Here is a 21,109-nt window from a genome sequence, read left to right on the forward strand (position 1 = left end):
AAGGGTAGACTAATGAACGAACACGTGATGTGTTCGGGTATATATCTATAGCGAATACTATTCTAATAATTCCATTCCTTACTTATTAAACAGAAACACAGTAGCTTGCAACTATTCCAAAATTTAAAACTAAATCAATACTAACATGTAAACCCAAAGATATCAAAACCCCTTCTAAATATCCTAATCTTCGCACGCAACCCCAAAAGATCAGACGGCCGAGGAACTAGCGTTCCCGACAAAAAAACGGTCGTTTCTCATAAGTTCGAAGCCAGTTTTGGTGATTTGCTGGGTTTCTGGCAAGGCGTGAGGCAACCCGGGTGGCCAGCCATGGCGGAGGAAGTATTGCGTTCTTTGACTTGCATCGGAGGGGTTTTTCGGGAGGTAGATGTATTCGGGGAGGTAGGGCCTTTCTTCCTTTTCGAATCGGTTATAAAGACCTGGGATCTGGTATATATCTACTTCGGTAATAAGGATATATAGTACGGATTTGGAGAAAATTTAGGGCAAAGAAAAAGTATATTTTCTTTGAGAAAAAAATTTTCGAGGCGAACTACCTGATAAATGGGATCTTCCTCCGCGTAATTACAAGGCGTGAAGTAAATTCACTGACCGTGTGATCTAAGATTAATGGGGCAATGACCATTCCAATAGTCTGGAGATCATTCTTTTTGACATCGGCGTTCCCCATTGAGCTGATAATGTGATGCATTTCATAGTGCTCACTTTTTCCGCCTTATCCCAGTTGGTCGGTTGCAGGAAAAAAAAAATCAAAACCAAACCCCAAAAAATGAGACCAGAGGCAGAATGAAAAGTACAAAAACCGCATTACTTCTTAGCCTTGACATGCGACCGACGATAATATAATGCCGCTCCGCCGTCGGCCAGTGCGGTAAGCTATTGTGCCCAAAGATGTACCAAGAAAACCCGGATCATGGAGTCGGTAAGTCCAAGCCTCAGTCACATTTACCCCTCCATACATATACCCTTACGCATGTGTATCTCACAACTCATCTTGATACGCGGAGACCCATTTTATATATGTCTCTTTGTCTCGTACCCAGACTTGATCATAGATATTTCTAACATCTGGACTCCAAATAGAACCTCAAGAACCAATATCAGAACCCCAAACCCCCATCTCTGACTCCCCACAACCCCTAGCGACCTTCATTGTCCTCAACCAAACCGGCCACAAACTCCAAAGCCTAACTGCGGGACCGGTAGTACGCGGAAACGGCCAATGCAGTCCCTCTTCGATCGGTGACATCTACTCCTCCGAACCAGCACGATGGACGGTCATCATCAGAGATCCGGAGTACCTGCGGGGCCATGTAAACACTCAAATAGCATGGTTGATCATCACGCAATCGAGGTTGCAGGATTGTCCGACCGTGGGGCTTGAATGGAGTTGTTTTGAGGACGGAGTGCAGGAGGTTGAAGGGGAGGTTAATGATATTGATGAGGATGCGTTTGAGGGGGATGTCGAAGAGACGTTTGATGAGATGGGGGTTCCGAAGTATGTTTTTACAGTGCGCAGGAGAAGTTAGCTCTATAACATATGATCATGGCTTCGAGACTAGTCCCCACGAAGTGTTCGCGTACGGGATCCGAATTCTATCTCTTTCTAAACCTCATACTGAATCGAATCGCATGCATCGTGCCCCTCATCTTCGTAGCCGAACAAGAAGAATGACTTGTTTAAAGGTACATATTACATCGTAGACTATCTCGCATACTGCAAGAAGAAATCGAAGAACATAAGAACATGCACATATTTGTAAAAGCCACTATTGAAGAAACAATAAGGAAAGAACGATCGAACGCTTCTAACAAAGAAAATCTAAAGCAATCACAACCAGACCGACCGACAATGCTCCTAACGAACCCCAAAATCTAACACCTCCCATGTATACAACTTTCTTTCAAACCCCGTCGCTAACCCTGAGCCATGGAACCGGTCCCCCTTGATAAAAAAAGCTTACGAATCCCCCTCCCATACACGGAGACATACTACCTAGGAAATACTGAAAATATTAAAACTTCACACCACATACTTCCCATAGCTCGTAAACTCCTCATCACTCTTCAACCTATCCATATCCTCCTCCTTCAAACACAGCGCAAGCGCAATCTCCCCATCACCCCGTTTAGGCATCAAATACATCAGCCCCTCCAACGGCGTAAACTGCGGCCGTCTCACCGCTCTAGGCCTCCCAACTCCAAACCCAAAGTCCAAATCATAAGTATTCAACTTCACCCAGGAACTTAACGCAATATCCTTCGAAAAATCCAACGTCGCGGTTAAATTTATCGATGTCTTATCTTCCGTTCTGTGAAGGTATGTAGCAAACGCTTTGGTCGTGTGGGTTAAATTCGATGTCTTTGGATCGATTTCGGCGCGAAGGTTGGTGGCGATGCTGCCTAGATCGTGACCGGTAAGCTGTTCGGTCGTGGAATTGTGGTATGTCATATTCGTCGCTAGGCCGGGGTAATTCGGTGGAAGGCTTAGGAACGGTCGAACATTAATAGCCCTGGCAAGCGTAACCTTATCGGAAGATCTTAATCGGTGGAGTCTTGCTCGTGTAACCGATTTCCAGATAAATGCGGTCAAACAGTCGTCAGTAGAGATGTACCCTCCAGTGAGCGATTCCGACGCCGAAGCCTTCAACTCCGCCAATGCCTTCCCGCTGAAAACAAAATACGCCCAAAACACCTTCGGCGGTCCCGCCGGTTTCGCGCCTTTAATGACCGGTGGAGGTGGTGGAGGTGGTGCAGACGCCAAAGATGAGAACAGCTGATGACTTAACTCCGGTTCAACCTCAACATCATCATCCAGTAGCGGAATAATATCTTTCCTCGGAGCATTCCCAACCATAAGTTCATCATCCGTAAACTGTTCTTTTCGACATGCTTTATTCAAAAGCTTCATAATAACTCCCTGACCGACCCCATCCATAACAGCATGGTGTCCCAGAAACGTAAATATCAACCCTCCTTCGATAAATGTTGCCTGAACGAGACACACGGGCAGCGGCTCGGTCCTTGGTAATATCAACGTATTATGCGGACATATCACCGATTCATCCAAAAACCTAAACGGAAACCCTTCTTTTGTCAAATCCACCATAGTAGGAGTATCCGAATCCCCTCGGAGGTCCTTAATCGTCAACCGGGGTACCTCATCCAGGTACTTGATCTTATAAATACCCGAATTTCCAGTCGCAACGTAGTCGTTGGAAACCTGTCCGGCTACCCAAGGGAAACTGGCGGAAAGTCGTTCGAGCCCCGCTTGCAAGATTTCTATGATACTAGTGTACCATATTGGTGATTCGTCCGGGAGGGTATAAATCATGCATATCTGGGTGTAGACCGGTGTACCTTGTTGACCGAAGATATCTAGCGCAAAGTCGTCGATGTATTCGCTGTCGGCCATTTCAAAGATTGGCTCGGGTGCAACTGGCTGAAGCATTGTTAATTACGAATCGACGAGAGAAAATAAAGCTCAAAACTCGATCAGCGGGAAGAGCTTCAATTGAAAAAGTCTGGTGACGAGACTGCCCCAATTGTGGAGGCTGGGTTTAAAGTTGCGTTGTACTCCAAAAAATGCAACACCCGAATCTTACACCAGAGGCTTTTTGTTGCTGATCAAAGATCAGGGGCAGTTGGTAGGAGCGAGCGCTAGAGGGAACGCGTTGTGGGTTTAAGGAACCAACGAATCGCATCGAGAAGAAAACTGACCTCAGCAGGAGTATTAATAAACGGCGAGAATACCGTGTCGAAAATATTCCGGAGCATGGCTACTACAGGGCTTCAAAGCAGGTTTAGCTATCGAATGATTTGGATGCAGATGACATCAAATCCGTCTTGGGTCGGAAGCGTGATCATTCATTGCTTGGCTTTGACAGTTCTCGAAGCCTTCGAAAAGGGGATAGCCCCGTTTCGAGACCAAGGATAAGACGGAGCAGGTAATATAAGGATGTATCATCGTGAATAGATATCGGCGAATCCCGATCTGTCGATTCTCGAGTGATTTCCACAAAATTTATTTTGTATATGCATTATAAGATGGCCTCCATTGGAAACGAAAGCTGCAATAAATTCAACGACGGGGACTTATGAATACTCAATTTAAGACAGGACAGAAAATGAGGATAGACCGACGTATTGAGTTCCACCAATAAGCAATAATCTATACTCCATGGGCTCTAATCGAAGAAAAGTACAGGTGCGGTGCTTCGATTCTAGAATACATTATCAGGAACCCATAATTAAACTCCTCAAATTCGGGTAACCGGGCACGCAGGAACGAAATGCAAATGGAACGCTTCAGAGCCGCGCTCCTAAGTCGTATTGGAAAGAAGTACCGGAAGAAGAATAGAAACTAGTCAGGGAGCATTGTTGTGGGTATTCTAATAGAAGAAAAGGATAGTATAACCAACGACTCGTTCACGATAGGAGAGGTTAATTTGGAGTTGTAGTATCGATAGTTATACACCGCCCTTTATGAGGTTAGCTATTCAGACCTCGGAACCTATGATGCCATATCGGAATTAGATTCCAAAAGAAATACCTATAGTCAAGGCAAAATTCAATGACACTTTGCAAGGGTCATATTAAAGTCAGCCTCGTGAATTCGAATGATCTAAAACCGAGGGGAGGCATACTCACAAAACACCCAAAACACCAATAAAAACCAGATCCAAAAAAAACCTCTTTAATTCTTAGCAAGCCGTCCCCTCTTCTTAACCCCCGAAGACCCCTCCTCAGCCCCAACGTTCTCCTGACTCTTCGCACTAGGAGAGCTTCGTCTCGAGCTCCGCTTAACTCCGTCTCCAACCCCACTAACCTACGGCTCCTCCGTCACCAACCGCTAAAGTTCCTCCTCCATTTCTGCAGCTTTCCTTTCCTGAACTGGCTTATCGTACAAATCAGAAACCCTCTTAATCTCCACCATTTTTTCAACCGTCTCTTGTCTAACATTTCGGTTAGTCACAAACCCAAAGGTCCCATCGTCTTTAAACCACTGGTGGCCATGAGCCATTGATTCGCTTTCTCCGGATTCCGATGAAGATTCAGAGACTATGAATTCTAAGTCCTTGGGGCCAGCGAAGGAGTACAAGACGAGTATGGGGTATACTGCAATTATAATGAACGGTAGAGCTTTGATGAAGTAATAGAGGGACACTGCTCGGAAGGGTAGTTCGAGCGCGTCAGCTATGTTTGGTATTATGGTAAATTGGTTAGAGTTTATTTAACGTTTTTTCAAATGGGAGAATCGAAGGCGAAGTTTTATAATAGTCTTAGGTTTGTATGGTTTTGCTCGTGATAGAGTAGATTGAGTATTCTTCTGGTAGTAGTAGTATGGATAAAAAGACGAAGGAAGGTGTTAGTAGTGAATCGAAAATGTATAGGATCTTGTGGATTCCGTAGACTATAGATGACGGGGAGTATAGTATAGTACTTCGGTGGGTGAGTATTGAGAGAAGAGAAGCTAGAAGCCATCTTCTTAGAATATAATAATAATCTACAGATTGTTTATGCTCGATTATAAATAATTAACAACTAATCACTGTCTCACAGCGAATCCAATCCAGAAAAAAGAGAAAAAAGAAAGTAAAATAAAGAATAAACTTTTAAATAATATATCAGTCCTCCTGCCTCAGTTGCACAACCTAAACTCAACCCCCAAACCGCGTTGCCATCCAAAAATACCACACAACCCAATCCGGCCTGGTCAGGTTCTGTGACTCCGAGCTCTCACGATTTTGAGTCAAGCTTTGTACCCTTGGTTGGAACCTTAGCACACCGGCTAGCATATATAAAGCCGCCCGAGTGCCCTGGACTTCCCCTTTGGCCAAAAAAACTCACCTCCACTTTTTTCTTCCACATCTTCACACCATGGCCATGTAAAACGGAAAAAAAAAGTAAACCCACCCTGCATAGAGAATAGCTAAAAAAGTTAAGAGCCGTTAAGACGTTTTCTTCGAGAAAACAACCAAGCCCACGATGCTCTCGTTTACATTTTTCACCATTGCTACTACTGTTGTTGCTGCTGCTACAACCAAAACTTTTACTCTACGAGCCCTTACGTAAATTATAAAACGCCTTGTCTTCTGCCCAGACCCAGACATCTAGATCCTCCTCTCGATTATACAGCCTGCGACCCGTCCACGATCGATAGTTATAAACCTCGAGGTTTTATTTTTTATTTTATTTTATTTTATTTTATTTTCGACCCAACTTGAATAAACCCATAATGCCACGGTGCAACAAACTCCCAACCGCCGAAATTCAGGCTAGCGTGAGCACGCTATGCCTCGACGCCTTCAGCCGGTACAAGGCCGCCAAAGCGGCTGGAGTATTGGGCGAAACAGAATTAAACATTCTGTACAACGAGTTCATGACGCTCAGCAGCGAAATGAACATGTTGACGCTCCAGGTTTCCGGGTTGAGGTCGAAAAGTCCGAAGGAGGGGCGGCCGAAGGCTCAGTTGTGGCTTGTATGAGTTTGGGGATTTGTGGATTTTTGTGTATATGATGGTTAGGTTGCGAAAAGGTAGGTTCTTTTAAGGTTGTAATGGTGAGAAAAGAACGAGGCTGATAATTTTGTTAATATAGTAGGGAAATGCGATTTCCACGATGCCCTTCCGCGATAATGACCGGTAATCGATAGCATCTCGATGCGAATGCCTTGTTTGTTTTATTTAGAACATACAATACGGAGTTTGATAAACCTTCATCGGGAACCGTCGGCTCGGGCCGGTTCGGTGTCCCAGTCAAAAATATACCCACGTTTCCTTACTGTTTTCTAGACTTGTGGCCAACTGGCGTCTGGGTACAGACTACTGTTTTCTTTAATATCGAACCTGGAGTTTTTGGTATTTTCAAAAGATGTGAATATATCACCCATCTGGTCTTGTCTCATTAGCATTGCGACCATCACGATATTGCCGCAGCATTTGGTCCGTTTTATAGACTCCGCCTCACATTTAAGCATGCTATAGCGTTAAACACAGAATGCAATACACTGTCTTTTGTTTCAAGTTTTATAATTTTCAAAAAAATAAAATAAAATAAATAAAAAAATCCCTACCTTTTCTATAGCATACCCTAGGCCATTTATATAATAGTCTACAAAACTTCTAAACATGCATCACGGGGAAAAAAAGCCTTCATGATCTAGCCCATAACACCCTATGACACAATCCAAGCATATCCAATCTGATAAAACATCCAAATCCCAAACACCATACATGTACCCAATCAACCAAATCCAAAAACCACTATCACTATCCCTCTTAAATCATCAAAGTTAACACACACTCTGCCAAACTCCCAAACCAATTAATCCCGATCTGACCAAGAACCCATTCAACCAAGTAACCCATCATCTCTATCTTCATCAAGTGGAACACCGCCATCCCCATAATGAAAATACCAATCCATCCTCCCAACCTCCACTGTACCCAGACCATTCTGATTATCAACCTCAACCCCCATATCTTCGTCTTCCCATTCCTCTTCCTCATCCTCCTTCTCTTCATCATCCCATTCGAAATACTCCCTCGTCATCTCCAGCACCCACTCAATACCATCCTCATTGGTAGCATCCCTCAACAACTCCAGTAACACCCAAAGCTTATCCTCACTATCCTCATCACTATCACTACCAGGCCACAAACTCCAATCACTCTCACTCCCCCAAAACATTTCTTCATCAGTCTCATCATCCAAACACCCCTTTCCACAAATACACTTCTCAGATCTCCCTAAACACCCCCTCACCAAATAAGCTCCCCTAATCTCTAATAACTCCCTTTCCAACTCCTCCATCCCAGCGCCTAGATCTTGCGTAGCATTAAGAACGCGTGCTGATGATGATGTTGGCATTGGAAAATGAATTGCTGGGGAGACGAGGTTTTCTTGGCAGATTTGGCAGTCGTTGTCAGAACCATGTTGGGCATGTGATTCAAGGTGCTGCGAAAGTTGACGCCTGTTGCGGATTTTATCCGGAAGATTGACGAGGAAATCGTAAAGCTTCATTTTGTATGAATATATCTCAACACCGTATACCCGGTAGAGGCAGGCAGGCAGGCAGGAAGTTATATATCTCAACCGATAAAGACCTTATAAAAGGCTTCGTCGAAAGAGGATAGACAAAGATTCAAAATTAAAAAGGTTAAAATCGAAAAATAAGTAGCAACGATAGCCGTGTGAAAAGAATTTTAGAGCCGTGAAAGCTGTGTGAAGTAGTAAGGACTGTCTCGATGGCGAAATTGTATGCATACTTATATCCCCAAATCCCCTTATCTCTCTCTGAAAGATCCACAATCTGCAAAACCCATGATCATCAGATCTGCCGTCCCAAATATACAAACTGTTCACTCAACTCCGTTGATCTTGAATATTTCACCCCAAAACAGATACTTTGTTGCATTTTGTGGAAAAGCGTGTTGAGCATTGAATATAAATTTTGAAAATCTTCGAACAAAATGCTACCTTGGAAAATCCAAGAGATTCGGAATTATCGGGGAGGATTAAGATATAAAAATCTATAGATCTATATTTCCCCAGTGGTCACGTGGACGATAAGAACGTCGCGGATACATCTTGTACGCACCGCCGAGGGGTTGGAACTGCGGGTTTCCCTGGGGCGGAAATCAGTCTTGGACCTGCTTCAAAGCAATTCGGAGTCTTAAGTGCTTTATAAAACGTCATAAATTCAAATATGGTCCCCACAGCTGTTTAAGCCCTGGTATGGGAGCATGTATACTCAAATTTCAAGACGCTTTTAAACTACTAGTATTGCTTATATACACTCACATCCACCATATATACACAACCCTATATATCCCAATACCATACTTTTAACTTCAACATCCTCAAAAAATTACTATAATATTCCGCAGAGATCATATCCCACTAACGCTCCTATAATCTCGGGACCAGAACCCCCGGGCTCATATGTACTTACATACCCTCACAAAACCCTACCTCGCAGTCCCAGCAACCAACGAAACCTCCCCCTCCCCCTCTCCATAATCCCCTCCTCCATTCCCCCCCTTAGGGGCCTCATAATAATCATACCCTTCCTCCTCCTCCTCCTCCTCTTCCCCTCCACCATTAACCCACCTCCAAACCCCCTGCCACAGCCCCTTCTTGTGCGCCATCGCCAGCAAAAGTAACCCCGGTAAATGCCACACACTCGCCCAAAACAACCTCTTCCCCGTTCCATACTCCCCCACATTCCTCCAAAACCTAATCGCCTCATAAGTCATCCACCCATTCACCAAACTACTATCAACCACAAACCCCCAATCCGTAACCCCACAAATACTTAGTCCTATACAAACCGGAAAACACGCGATGGAATATCTAACCGCTACTCTACCATTCATCGCGGGATTGATGGATGCAAGCATTTTATATCCCGCTGCTGCATATTCATGTCGAATACCATGACTTAGGCTGTTAAAATGTGGGAACTGCCAACAATACAATAACCCAGCAATCAACCACCCTCCAGGGTGTGATAAAACTTCATAAACACTATCCGTAGTCGCAAACTCTCCGGCTGCGGCTGCCCACCCCATCAACGGCGGTATAGCACCCACAACAGCGCCCACCCAGGTATTAATAACATGTCTCTGCTTCAACGGCGTATAAACTCCAGCATAGAGTATGATATTGGATAACCCGAGCGCAGCAACCGTGGGGTTCGTGCCATATAAGAGACAAGTAACACCGGATACACCCGCAAAGATCGCGAAGAGTAGGGCATTCTGAGGTCGAATGGTTCCCCGGACCAACGGCCGGTTACGAGTCCGAGTCATTTGAGCGTCGAGATGGGGCTCAGCTAACATGTTGAGGGTATTCGCGGAGGCGGAACATAGTGCTGTGCCGACTGTGAGGAATAGGAGGGTAATGGCGCTGAGTGTAGTACTTGGAGTTATGTCGGAAGATGTTATGAGACTGGAGGCTGGGTACAATGAATATGAAGCCATAGAGGTTAGGACGACGAGGAAAGTAAGGTGTGGTTTTGTAAGAGTTAGGTAGGCTTTAAACGTTCGTCGTTGAGCAGTACGTCGAGATACAGCCTTCCCAAGTGCATTAACAGATGTAGGAGAAGAAGGAGTAGAGAGCGAAGATAACGAAGAGGCAGATTGTTGGTTCCGTCCAAGAAGCCGTGGAAGCTTAAACCGTCGTGGCGAGGCCGAGTTACTCCCAGAAGGGTATCTGGAAAGAGCCTCATTATTCAAAAAGTATCGAATATCATTCACAAGTCCCTTCCCGACCGTCTTCCCCTCCACGGAGACATTCACAGCCGATCCGGAGACACTTCTTCGAAGGACAATGGGTGTCGTGAGCCGTGCGACACGAGACCGCTGGATGGCAATCCCGAACCGGGTTGCGGTTGACCGGTGGCTTAGACCGCGAAAGAGGCCCTGAACAACCAAACCGGATGGTTTGGAGACGATGAAAGGAATGGACATCGTTCGGATTCGTTGATTGGTCGCCTACATGCCGTTTTATCTGGCGGTGATGGTGGATTCCGAGGTCGGGATTCCCATGGTGGGGCAGGATGGTGTTGAGTTGAAGGTTGAAGTTGAGGCCAATCCGATAGGAAATCGGGATCCGGATGGCTTAAGGCTTGGCGTCTTCCCCAATATCCCCACGACGTCACTGAAAATAAACTGGATATCGATAGCATTCAAAACTTCATCACGAGGCTACGATTATTCCATCGACCAGTACGACTAATGGTATATCTTCATTTTAGTTCGAGCAAATCGATCAAATATGTATACGAAGAAACCACGGAATAGTATCGAAGGAAAATTAGGAAACCCGACGCTTGCAAATGAAATGTATTAACGAACAATGCTGCTAGCAGTGGTGGTAAAGCGGGGAACAAAGGGAAAGATTACCATTTGATAAGAGAGGAGGAGAAGGAGGAGTAGGAGGAGGGGTAGGAAAAGTAAAAGTAAAGGAATCAAATAGGAAGACGATGAAAGGAATCATGAGATCGGATGTTTTAAGCGTCAGTCGGTGCGGTTTATTATACGCAAGTCAACCCGTCCTCCCACCCATAGCGACCCTGCGCCTGCGACCCGCTCATAGGGCGAGCATCAAGAGACAATACGAAGGGGTTGGTACATATGTAGATACGAAGGGCCTCAGTCAGATATCCTTTGGGAGGCATCCTACCAATTCACCGATTGTCCCGAGGGTTGGCGGCGGCGATTCCTTGTCTGCCGGCGCCAATTTCTACCGCTTTTCCATTCCGTCGAGCTCGCCTAGAACTTGACTCCATAGACACCCTTCCCTCCACAGCAACCGATCCATTCACCTGCATTCTTCCCAGGTTCACCGCCCATCAACGCCATCCCGTTGCCCAAACTTGGAGCCCAGCTCAAGTTATTAACTTCGTACTCGCTCTTCCAATGGGCAACAGGGTTCCTCCATGTAGGTTCTTGGTTGTGGCCATGCCTTTCATCTCTTGTTGGGCGGTGTGGGTTGCCGACTGATCCGTCATTCATCATATCCCAGATCAAAACCAATGAATCGTCGGTACCACCAGCAATCATTCCACGGCGGTAAGGACACCAATCGATACAATTGATACTTCCGCCTGCTCCACGTAGTTCCACCAAAGCTTGTCCGGGCTGTCGGACATCAAGGATTCGAATAATGTTCGATTGATCCGCGAACGTCGCAAGGAGATGACCCTCATGAGGCGATGCTGTCAAAAAGAAGTTAGTGCTTAACTAGACCCTAAATTCAAGAGATCTAGCTTACCTGCTAGTTTCAACAAAGGAGGAGGACCCTGGAGCGTACTACCGACTCCACCGGTCCCTCCAATGGGATTAACGCCACCGGGGCTAGGAGTAACACCTCCATCGGCCTTCACTGTGGGCTCGTAGATAATTGTACTATGGTCCAAACTTCTCAGATCAAACATACGAACGCTACCATCGGCACCACAGCTCGCGAAAACATCCACCGACCCACTCATAAACCGTACATCGAAGACTTCTTTGTCGTGAGCGATCAACTGGGTCTTCGCGGTCAAGCTGGGGATATCCCAGATGGTGCAAGTTGTGTCTATCGAGCTGGTGATGATGAGAGAAGGGCTGATCGGATTCCAGTCAAGACTTGTCAACGGTGCTGTGAAATCTGTGCTTTTGGAGTTGGAAAGAAGGGCCAGCTGTGATAACTTTTTGGTAGGGAGGTCGGAACTCGACTGGTTCGATCGTGAGGTAATAGAGCTTGTGGGGGTGGAGATAGCCGCTGGCGCAGCGTTCGGGAGAGACCACAACCGTAGATGATCGCCGGCCGTAGCAATTAGATCTGTGAGTGGCTTGGACTGTGTTGGAGGTTCCCAGAGAATCCTTGTTATCGGATATGTCAAAGTAGCTTCCGCAAATTTTGTGATCTCAAGAGTCGATTCCCCTCGTGGGTGGTTGTCCGTATTGACGACCTTGCTAGCGGTGTTCAAGATGGATATCTGTGCAACCCCAGATTAGCTTGAGCCTCAGGCCTAGGCCGTACTCGAAAAAGATACTTACGTAGTTGTGTCCATCTTCGCTGTAACTGCCCAAGGCAATCCTCCCTACTCCACTCTGCCCAGCGTAGCCACTAGCACCGGGACTTCCATAGATAGGCCATTTACACCAGTCAATAGCATAGCTAGGCCACTGTGTATAGTAGTGACTCCCTTTCTGTACTTCCTTAGGCGGAGCCTCTGTTATCGGGCCTTGCCTTGACTGAACGTCAAGCCCGAACCCGCCTGAAATACCAAGATCCTGTCCTCCCATACTTCCACTTGGCGCGTATTTCCTGTAATTACTGGAGGACGGAGGGTCCGGTAGATTGGAAGCGGAAGATGACTGCATATGGGTGATTGGCAAGTACTTAGTATTAGCATCGCCGTAGAGGGCATTGGCATCCGGTTCTCCTGCAGGAGGGTGAGCAGAAGCTAAAGTGTTCGACCTCGACAGATTTGTGCTTGTCGTATGTGATCTGGACGCTCCACCACCGCCACCAGGATATGCCTGATATCCTTGTTGTTGCTGAGGAGGCGGCGGAGGCTGTTGGGGTTGGTGTATGTGAATTGGCGAAGCATACTCGTTGTATTGAGGCTGGGGAGGTGCTCTCTGGGAATGCTGTTGAGGTTGTAGTGGCGGGCCATGACCCTCGTGTGCCCTGAAGGAATTCTGTCTTTGGAAATCCTGTTGCTGTTGCTGTTGTGGATCGTTGTATGGCGGTTGACCCTGCATTGCAGGACCTGGGTGAGGGCTCGTGGAGGAATAGTTTCCGCCACCGTATCCACCGTACCCTCCCGGGTTCAGCTGGGGATTCTGATGGTAAGACATTGGAGATTGGGCGCTAGAGGCCCCGGACGGAGGTTGAGGCGGGGAAGTGGGGTGTTGTTGCTGGTGGTGAAGTTGCGCCTGCTGTTGCTGCTGTTGTGGATGTTGTTGCCGCTGCTGCTGCTGGTGAGCGACAAGATTTGGGCCTGGAGCGGCCGGATGGTAAGTGGAAGGCTTCCCGATGGACGAGAGCGTCTGAGCAGCCTGGAGGAGAGCCCCAGAAGTGTGAAGCTGTTCAGGACCTTGCGAGGAGCCGTCGCAGTCTTGTCTGGAGTGAGAGCGATGGTGGCCGAACGGCATCTAATGAGCTGGGTTTTCGGAGCAGGTGAATCCTCCAGGATAGACGACAAGAGTAAGCAGCGCTAGCCTTAGTCGCCGGCAGTCTGGCCGGTACCTTGATGGAATTTTTGAAGCCGGACAGAGGTGGCGATGGCGGTTGATGGCGATGGTGGACGTTAATTTGCTGGTGGTTTAGACGTCCCAGCAGTCGTGCTGCGTTGTTGGTCTATCGATGTTTGAAGATTCATGCGAGAGGTTGCACCTGTCAACAACACATTCACTCCTCTGTATCTCTCTACGGACAATTTAGTCTCGAGGGCAACCTACATGAAGTGGTTAAACAAGATATCAGAAAGGCAAACAGCAGTCTCATCACAATCATATCATTCATTATAGTATAAACGCCAATTAATCCACAGGATCATACGGTGGTGATAGTAGGATTTAATCTCAGAAACAGTCATTATTGCAATTGACACCAATTAAAGGAAAAAATGACCACCAGTGCCATATCCTCCACCCTCCTCGAAACCTTAACAATATAAAAAGGCCGAATGACAAAGGAAAGGACGAAGTCATAGAGATCCGACAAGAGGGGTATTAATTATCGTTTAATATGCTCATTGCATTGCGAAACAAAAGTGAGAGGATCGGTATCGTCTTCATGGACTCGCACTCGCACTTGCATCATAAACCTGCTCAATACTTATATCCGCGACTATAAAACCACAAACGACAGCGAGACGCAAACAGTAAACATTAGCCTTCTATCTTTCTTCCCAGAAGATGATATCATAAGAAAAATAATAACGTGCACCAGATATTAACCCCATCAGCTCCTCTCAAAAAGAGAAAGCTTCAGAAGGTAAGGAAGGAAGGATTTAGACACGAGCGTGTCTGTGGTGACGACGGTGGGAGGAGTAAGTGCCAGTGCTACCGCTCCTGCGCCCTCCGGTATATTCTTTATGGACGTGTCTAGTATCGTACCTGTAGGAGCGGTAGAGGGTCCAGCTCAGCAAGCAAGTGACAAAGAAGAGAACGCATTCGATGATCGAAAGAATCTATAAAAATAACCAATTAGTATCTCATGTCCAAGATACAATATCAGTTTATAGAAAATTTAGAAAAAGAACTCACCCAGCTAGCCTTAAACATAGCACAAGGCCTGTTAACCGACGCACTCCAACTATCTCCCGCCGAATAATTATTATCACCCAGTCTAATCCCAACCGGCGCACTAAAATTCGAACAATCGGCGTCTGAAATGCCCCGGTTGAGATAAATACCCGCAATCCAAGCCCCGACAAAGCCAATATCAATAACAGCAATGAAAGGACCGGACATGCTACGATATCTATGGAGCTGGAAGAGTGTCACCAACGCCCACGCACAGGCGAGAATGGAGACGATGAAGAGGGTAAGAAGGCCATCTGGTGGTGTTTGATTGTTATCGACGTAGGGGTCGATGAACCAGCCTAGCATACCGATTATTGGTATGGCGATTATGACTTCGAGGATTCGAACGCCGGTGAAGAGGGCTGATGACAGCATCGTGGAGGATTTTGATATATATACTTTATACACTTGAGTATATAATTCCAGCGGATCTGGGTGGTATGCAGATAGTCTCTTGGGATTGGATATCGATATCGATAGCAGGATAGCGAGAGAAGTTGCAATTGGAATCTCGATGATATTGGGGAGGCTTTTTATACACAAATTCAGTACATATCAGCGCCTTCCCCAAGAATGCACCCTACAAATCCACTTCACAATTCAAGCTTCCTGCATCAGACTAAAAGCTAGAGCATAGCTGGAGAGAGAGAAAAAACCAGCCATCTCCCAAGCTCACCAGCCAGCCAAGTTGAGAGTTGTCGCGTAAACATGACGCTGTTGCGCAGCTCGAATCGCAGCTGCATGACATAGCACTTCGAACATCCACCAGAACCTCTCAAGCCCAAGCATCGGTTTCTGTGACGTAAGCAGCCAATACAAACCCCTTCAAAAGATACCAAGTGCTTAGCTGACATAAAGACAAGAGAAATTAAAAAAAAAGAAATCAAAGTCTTGGGTCTTATGACACGTTAGCAGCAGGCCCTCTAAAGTTTTTTACTTGTCTCTCGTGTGTGTGAATTCGTGAAATGTGGTTTGCAACTTGCAGATTCAAAGAGGTTACGTCAAATGGGAATAGGGTCCGAAGCGCTTGGTATCCGTGTTTGTGAAGCAATCCCAGCATGCATCCAAGACAGTCCAGAGTACTTGTGGTTACCAGGGACTTTATTCATGCAGGGCGAATGGAACCAATAAATCCAAGTACTCTATACATACAAAGGATGAAGCCTCGATATGGCCACCAAACAGGGGTAAAAACCCATGGCTGGCAAGCTTGGGGCCCGACGTCATAACCAGACATCCCTGTCAGGATTGATACCACAGACAACACATTTCCCCAAAAAGCAGGATTTCCTCTGCCTTCAATCGGTTTCTTCGTAGTCCGAGAGAAAAGAGATGCAGATTTTAACCTTTCACGATTTTTCTTCATACGCACTTTGGCACGGCCGTGATGCTCTACCCCCAAGTTTAACCGTTTCTTCCCAAAAACGTTGATACTCTGCCATGCCGAGACCATGAGGATGTGGAGCATGGATGTGCTGATCAGACATCAACGCTACGTGAAGAATGCATCGATACCATATGGCCATGATGATAGTCCCCCGACGTCACACTAACCTTGGCAGGAAGACCCCTCCCTCTCGTATTGAAAATACCCTGAGTAAGTTTGAATCGAGATTCTTCCTGCAAATCTACAAATCCAGCTAGCTCGTATACCATGACTAAGACCATCTCTGCATCGCCATTTCAAAAAGCCCTGAAGAGATATTGATGCAAACGCCAAAAGATTACGATATATCGATAGCTGCGAGGGGTTACAGAAATGTAAGAACTAGGGTTGGGTATGTACTTGGGGACTACGAATCCAACAAGCATTCAGTTGATAAAGGTGACTACAACGCAAAATCACAGAGATGAGTATCCTAGATTGACCGAACACATACATCCTTTCTCCTGGTAATCCTGCATACATCACATGATCTAAAACCTGCCGGGAAATAAAAGCAAACTCGTGATTCATAATTCATAACATCGTTAACTCCATCCATGCCTCATCCATGCCTCGTATCGTGCATCCTTAAGGTAGTTCCATCTACGGGAGATAGAAGGACTTAATTATCCTTCTTAGCCCCCTTCTTAGGCGCCGGCTTCTTAGGCGCCGGCTTCTTAGGCACCGGCTTCTTAGGCGCCGCCTTATTCGCCGCCGCCTTATTCGCCGCCTTTCCAGCATTCAACTTCGACTTCAACTGCGCCTTCTGCGCCGCAGGCAGTTTCTTCAACTGCTGCTTCGCAACCTCAACCTGAGCAGGCGGTGTATCCTCCCCACCCAACGCCACAGCCAACGCATCATCATCACTCTGTCTCTTCACAATTCTTCTCATCTTCTTATCCGCAGCATCTTCCTCAGGAGTATCATCAGCCTTATCATCCTTAATATCATCTTCATTCGCAGTCTCGGCTTTAGACTCAACGACCGCAGCGGGGTCAGCTGTTTCATCGACTACTTCTGGACCGGCGGCGGCGGCGACTTCTTCTTCGTCTGCGTCCGTGAGTTTGACTTTATCGGCTTCGGTGGTTTCACCGATGTTTTCGCTGTTGTCGGGGACTGGTGGGGGTGGTGGGGGTGGGGCTTCTGGTTCGGGGAGGATGAGTTGGAAGGGGATGCAGCCGCCGAAGGGGCCGTTTCTAAAAAATTCACCAAAAGGTTAGCAAGTTTTTATCTACCTAGGTATACAACGGAAGAAAATATATGGGGTTGTGATACATACGCAGCAAAATTCTCACACCTCATCATACAAATATTTTCCCTTCCCTCATAAGTCCCCGTACACTTAATATTCTTCGGAATAGTAACAGTGAAAGGGAACAACTGCATCGTGCCCTGCGCTCTAAACGAATTCTTCTGGGGCCCGGGGACCTGATCTTTAGCAGCCGGTACAATCCACCCGGGATTCCAATTACTCGGTTGACCTGTCGAACTAATCTTACACTTCAACGGCCCCGCCCCATCCGCATTAACCTGATAGTGCATAATTCTAATCCACCCACCAGGGCTAACCTTAATCAACTGATTCGTCTTCGCCATAGTTTTAGTAATCCCCGCCCAATCCAACATCTTCTTCACGGGGATTTGGTAAATAACCGGATTCCTTCTATTAACCGCCAATTTCGCGAACGAATCCCTCATCTTCTTATCCTTATGGTTTTTCCACCAAAGGTCTTGATCATGGATCGTAGCTCCACATCCGTTCTGCCAGTATGTACGTGGCTTTCCCCACCATTTACTTTGTTTTCCGGGGGGGACGATGGGGTTTTTGAGGACGGGGATGTCCTGTTGGAAGGGGATTTGAGTGGTTCCTTTGCGGTTTTCGAGTTTCTGCTGTTTACCGATTACGTAGCCCCTGATGGTGGGGTCGGCGTCACCGATGGCGTTGTCCCAGACTGCATGGCCGGAGATTTCTGGGGCTAGGGCTACGATGGCGAGGGCGGCGGCGTATTTGATATGCATTTTGAAATGAATGTGGAGATACTTAATGTATCAAATGCCGTCGGGCTGGTTTCAATATAAAAAAGAAAGACTGAGTTGGAAGAACAAGATCAGGGAAGGAAGGACTGCTGCCAAAAGGCCCTGCTGATGATAAGAAGCAGACGAAAAGGAAAGAAAGGTCGTCTTGGAGCTCTATTTATATGTCTACATTATACACCAAACCCATAAAGCAAGATACACCCACCCGACACATGCAACCCGTGAACGTTAATCCAGCAGGGAATCGTCTCCTACAAACCGAGTTTTCCGATTTCAGGGACTTCGAACGGATCCAATCGCATCGGCTTGCTACAATCCAAAATCCCCCCGACAATCGCGGTAAGCTATCGCTAAGCCGACCAAGCTAGCCAGTGATAACATATCTGGATGGAGATGTCGATACAAACAGCCAAAGCTTCCGCCAAGCAATCCGTTCTAGGTATTCACAGGCACTTCCGCATCCGCTTCCTTTTACATGCTTTTGTTTTCCAGATTGACAATCTAGAACGTCGAGAACTAGTGAGTGTTCGGGTATCAACCATGTTAGACGGCTAGGCAAGAGCTGAACTCCGAACTGTTAAATCAATTCTATATCACGTTAGGCCCCTAAACCAATCAAGAGTCCTGTCATAAACGTTATATCTCCTTCGGCTTAAACATCTATATTTGAAAATTTTAGAGGCATGTCGGCACGGAACCTATACCAAAATACTTAGCCATCTGATATATAACACCATAGCAATCGCCTGTCAAAATTAGGATGAACGATACGAGAAGGTGTCTACTGAGTACTCGAGTCTCCGCGGATATCATCAATTCGCGGAATTTGTTCAAAATGATCATTAATTCGCGACATGATTCCAACAGGTGTCCTTCGGCTAGAGCCTGTAGCGCCATGGCTAGTTAGTTATACTACCGGTACACCACGGCGCGAATCTACCAGCGTATCGTTCAACCCGGAACCAATATACTTAATAGCAAATACAATATCTACCTCCTAACATACCCCCTCCCTACATACACTATCTCCCATCCGGGTTTCTAAAAAGCTTTAAAATTATAAAACCACATTTTAATTTTAAGCCGCTTTAACATATAGAACATTTAAGGCGTCTTAATCAATTACTTCTAAGGCTAAGTACTGTAATGCAGATTTTCTAACCCATAAAAACCTCGGATTCCCCTAGTTATGGTGTACACCGTATAGCTATATCAATCCGTAAGGGTATACTCGAGATTACAGTCTTGAATTGAATTCAAGGTTGCTGTGGACGGCTTGGTCAAGCCCAGCCGAAATAAGACCATAAACCTGCGGAACCTACCAAAATCCCACGCAGCCTGCTCATCTCTACGTTTATAAATTCTCATCACCCCGAAAAATCCCAAATAATCATACAATCTATATTATCCCCATGCTACCAAAAGCTAACCTAATAAAATACCCTCTAGTAAATTAGGCACATGCATTGCAACAGAAGTCCACTGGAAAGATCAATGGAACCTCATTACAAAATTAACAAAAGCTGCCTGCACTCGATGCAATGCACGCCGTTTGTAAGGTCTATAGCCAAAACCAAAAACATAGAAAAGGCCACCTCTATGTCAGAAACTCCAGACGCCGGAGTAAAAAGAACCACCCATATATGCAATACGCACCATCATAAATCACAAAAACACCATAGATATCCCCCTCAAACCCTCACCCTCAACACCACCATATCCGAATCACTCAACTTCTTCCCCTTCCCCTTCCCCTTCTTCACCACAGGTACTCCTGGGTACTCAACCTTAACAACCCTAACTCCTCTCGTCAAAAACCTATTAATATCCCCTCCCTTCCCCTCAACGAGCACCTTAACATCCTCCAATCCACTCTCCTCCTTTAGTATCCCATACGCTTTTACTCTTTCTTTCGCATCTTGATCATCCCTATAATGCACGCTTTCCAATATCGGTCCCATATTTAGGTCTCCTCCTAAGATAACAGCCGACGCTCGGAAAGAATTTTGTGCTATAAACTGTCCGAGTTGGACGGATTGGTGGTGACGGGCTGTGTGTTCTCCGCGACTGTTACCGGCTTGCATGTGTGTGTTGTAAATATCTATTGTCTTTGGTGGGAATATTTCCTCCTCCTCCTCCTCCTCCTCTTCTTCTTCTTCTTCGGTTTGGGATTCAGTATCGCTATAAGAGTCCTCCGTATCGTCGTATCCAGGGTTACCAGTCAACATTGGTCTGGGAGCCACAGACCGCCGTCCCCGTTCACCCGTTCGTTCCCGTTCAGGTTTATACCGTCTACTCAAATCGATTCTAACCCCTACCCCCCCTTTCCCCGCGAACAAATCCCACCGACGTCGTTTTCCGAACCTAGTTCTCCTGACCTCAAGGATAGCATATCTCGACAAAACCACTAGTCCGGAATCGAATATTGGCCAAAACCAACATCGTCGGGGGAGGGTGGCGACGTATGGGTGCGTGGATCTTAGCGCATCGATGATGAGGGATTTATGACTGAAGGCTTCGTTCAGCAGGATTATATCGTGGGAGACGATGTGGGAGGGTATCTCCGAGGCACGGTTGTAGGCGTTGTTGTCCGACAATAGGCCCGGGAGGAGCCAAGTGTTCCATAGGAGCTGTGTTTTACAACCATGCAGTTAGCGAACGTACGTATACGTATGATATAAGAGCGGAAAAGGGATGAGATGAGATGGGATGAGATGAGCTTACAATTGAGATTTCCCGACCTTGACCGGCACTGGAGAGAAGGACTGGGACGGCGCGCGTTCGGTGCTGCATGGATTCGGTTGGGTGCATAATTT

General features: G+C 46.4%; 10 protein-coding genes across 11 annotated transcripts; 3 read left to right on the top strand and 7 right to left on the bottom strand.

The window, feature by feature from the left end:
• Positions 1–912: 912 nt before the first annotated feature.
• On the top strand, positions 913–1,550 carry DFL_004418 (uncharacterized protein; the record flags this gene model as incomplete). The annotated part of the gene is made up of 2 exons (XM_067633509.1): positions 913–943; positions 1,105–1,550. The coding sequence occupies 2 exons, from the start codon at positions 913–915 to the stop codon at positions 1,548–1,550; spliced, it is 477 nt and encodes a 158-aa protein (XP_067491670.1).
• A 494-nt stretch (positions 1,551–2,044) lies between these two features.
• On the bottom strand, positions 2,045–3,798 carry DFL_004419 (uncharacterized protein; the record flags this gene model as incomplete). The annotated part of the gene is made up of 2 exons (XM_067633510.1): positions 2,045–3,463; positions 3,742–3,798. The coding sequence occupies 2 exons, from the start codon at positions 3,796–3,798 to the stop codon at positions 2,045–2,047; spliced, it is 1,476 nt and encodes a 491-aa protein (XP_067491671.1).
• A 2,461-nt stretch (positions 3,799–6,259) lies between these two features.
• On the top strand, positions 6,260–6,675 carry DFL_004420 (uncharacterized protein; the record flags this gene model as incomplete). Of its 2 annotated transcripts, none has more annotated exons than XM_067633513.1 (3): positions 6,260–6,502; positions 6,548–6,558; positions 6,621–6,675. In XM_067633513.1, the coding sequence occupies 3 exons, from the start codon at positions 6,260–6,262 to the stop codon at positions 6,673–6,675; spliced, it is 309 nt and encodes a 102-aa protein (XP_067491673.1). The 2 variants fall into 2 exon arrangements, with proteins under 2 accessions (XP_067491673.1, XP_067491672.1); XM_067633512.1 differs by having other exon boundaries at positions 6,624–6,675.
• Positions 6,676–7,373: 698 nt separating this feature from the next.
• On the bottom strand, positions 7,374–8,045 carry DFL_004421 (uncharacterized protein; the record flags this gene model as incomplete). Its single annotated transcript, XM_067633514.1, has 1 exon — positions 7,374–8,045. One exon carries the CDS (start codon positions 8,043–8,045, stop codon positions 7,374–7,376), a length of 672 nt encoding a protein of 223 aa, XP_067491674.1.
• Positions 8,046–8,992: 947 nt separating this feature from the next.
• DFL_004422 (uncharacterized protein) lies at positions 8,993–10,495 on the bottom strand (the record flags this gene model as incomplete). Its single annotated transcript, XM_067633515.1, has 1 exon — positions 8,993–10,495. One exon carries the CDS (start codon positions 10,493–10,495, stop codon positions 8,993–8,995), a length of 1,503 nt encoding a protein of 500 aa, XP_067491675.1.
• An 804-nt stretch (positions 10,496–11,299) lies between these two features.
• Positions 11,300–13,675, bottom strand: DFL_004423 (uncharacterized protein; the record flags this gene model as incomplete). Its single annotated transcript, XM_067633516.1, has 4 exons — positions 11,300–11,745; positions 11,802–11,935; positions 12,011–12,510; positions 12,572–13,675. 4 exons carry the CDS (start codon positions 13,673–13,675, stop codon positions 11,300–11,302), a joined length of 2,184 nt encoding a protein of 727 aa, XP_067491676.1.
• Positions 13,054–13,704, top strand: DFL_004424 (uncharacterized protein; the record flags this gene model as incomplete). Its single annotated transcript, XM_067633517.1, has 2 exons — positions 13,054–13,107; positions 13,396–13,704. 2 exons carry the CDS (start codon positions 13,054–13,056, stop codon positions 13,702–13,704), a joined length of 363 nt encoding a protein of 120 aa, XP_067491677.1.
• A 649-nt stretch (positions 13,705–14,353) lies between these two features.
• Positions 14,354–15,205, bottom strand: DFL_004425 (uncharacterized protein; the record flags this gene model as incomplete). The annotated part of the gene is made up of 3 exons (XM_067633518.1): positions 14,354–14,372; positions 14,642–14,715; positions 14,792–15,205. 3 exons carry the CDS (start codon positions 15,203–15,205, stop codon positions 14,354–14,356), a joined length of 507 nt encoding a protein of 168 aa, XP_067491678.1.
• A 1,673-nt stretch (positions 15,206–16,878) lies between these two features.
• On the bottom strand, positions 16,879–18,275 carry DFL_004426 (uncharacterized protein; the record flags this gene model as incomplete). Its single annotated transcript, XM_067633519.1, has 2 exons — positions 16,879–17,452; positions 17,536–18,275. 2 exons carry the CDS (start codon positions 18,273–18,275, stop codon positions 16,879–16,881), a joined length of 1,314 nt encoding a protein of 437 aa, XP_067491679.1.
• Positions 18,276–19,984: 1,709 nt separating this feature from the next.
• Positions 19,985–21,104, bottom strand: DFL_004427 (uncharacterized protein; the record flags this gene model as incomplete). The annotated part of the gene is made up of 2 exons (XM_067633520.1): positions 19,985–20,923; positions 21,018–21,104. 2 exons carry the CDS (start codon positions 21,102–21,104, stop codon positions 19,985–19,987), a joined length of 1,026 nt encoding a protein of 341 aa, XP_067491680.1.
• Positions 21,105–21,109: the final 5 nt, after the last annotated feature.

The sequence above is a fragment of the Arthrobotrys flagrans genome (assembly GCF_004000055.1).
Source record: "Arthrobotrys flagrans strain CBS H-5679 chromosome Unknown unitig_0, whole genome shotgun sequence".
Classification (NCBI taxonomy): Eukaryota; Fungi; Ascomycota; class Orbiliomycetes; order Orbiliales; family Orbiliaceae; genus Arthrobotrys; species Arthrobotrys flagrans.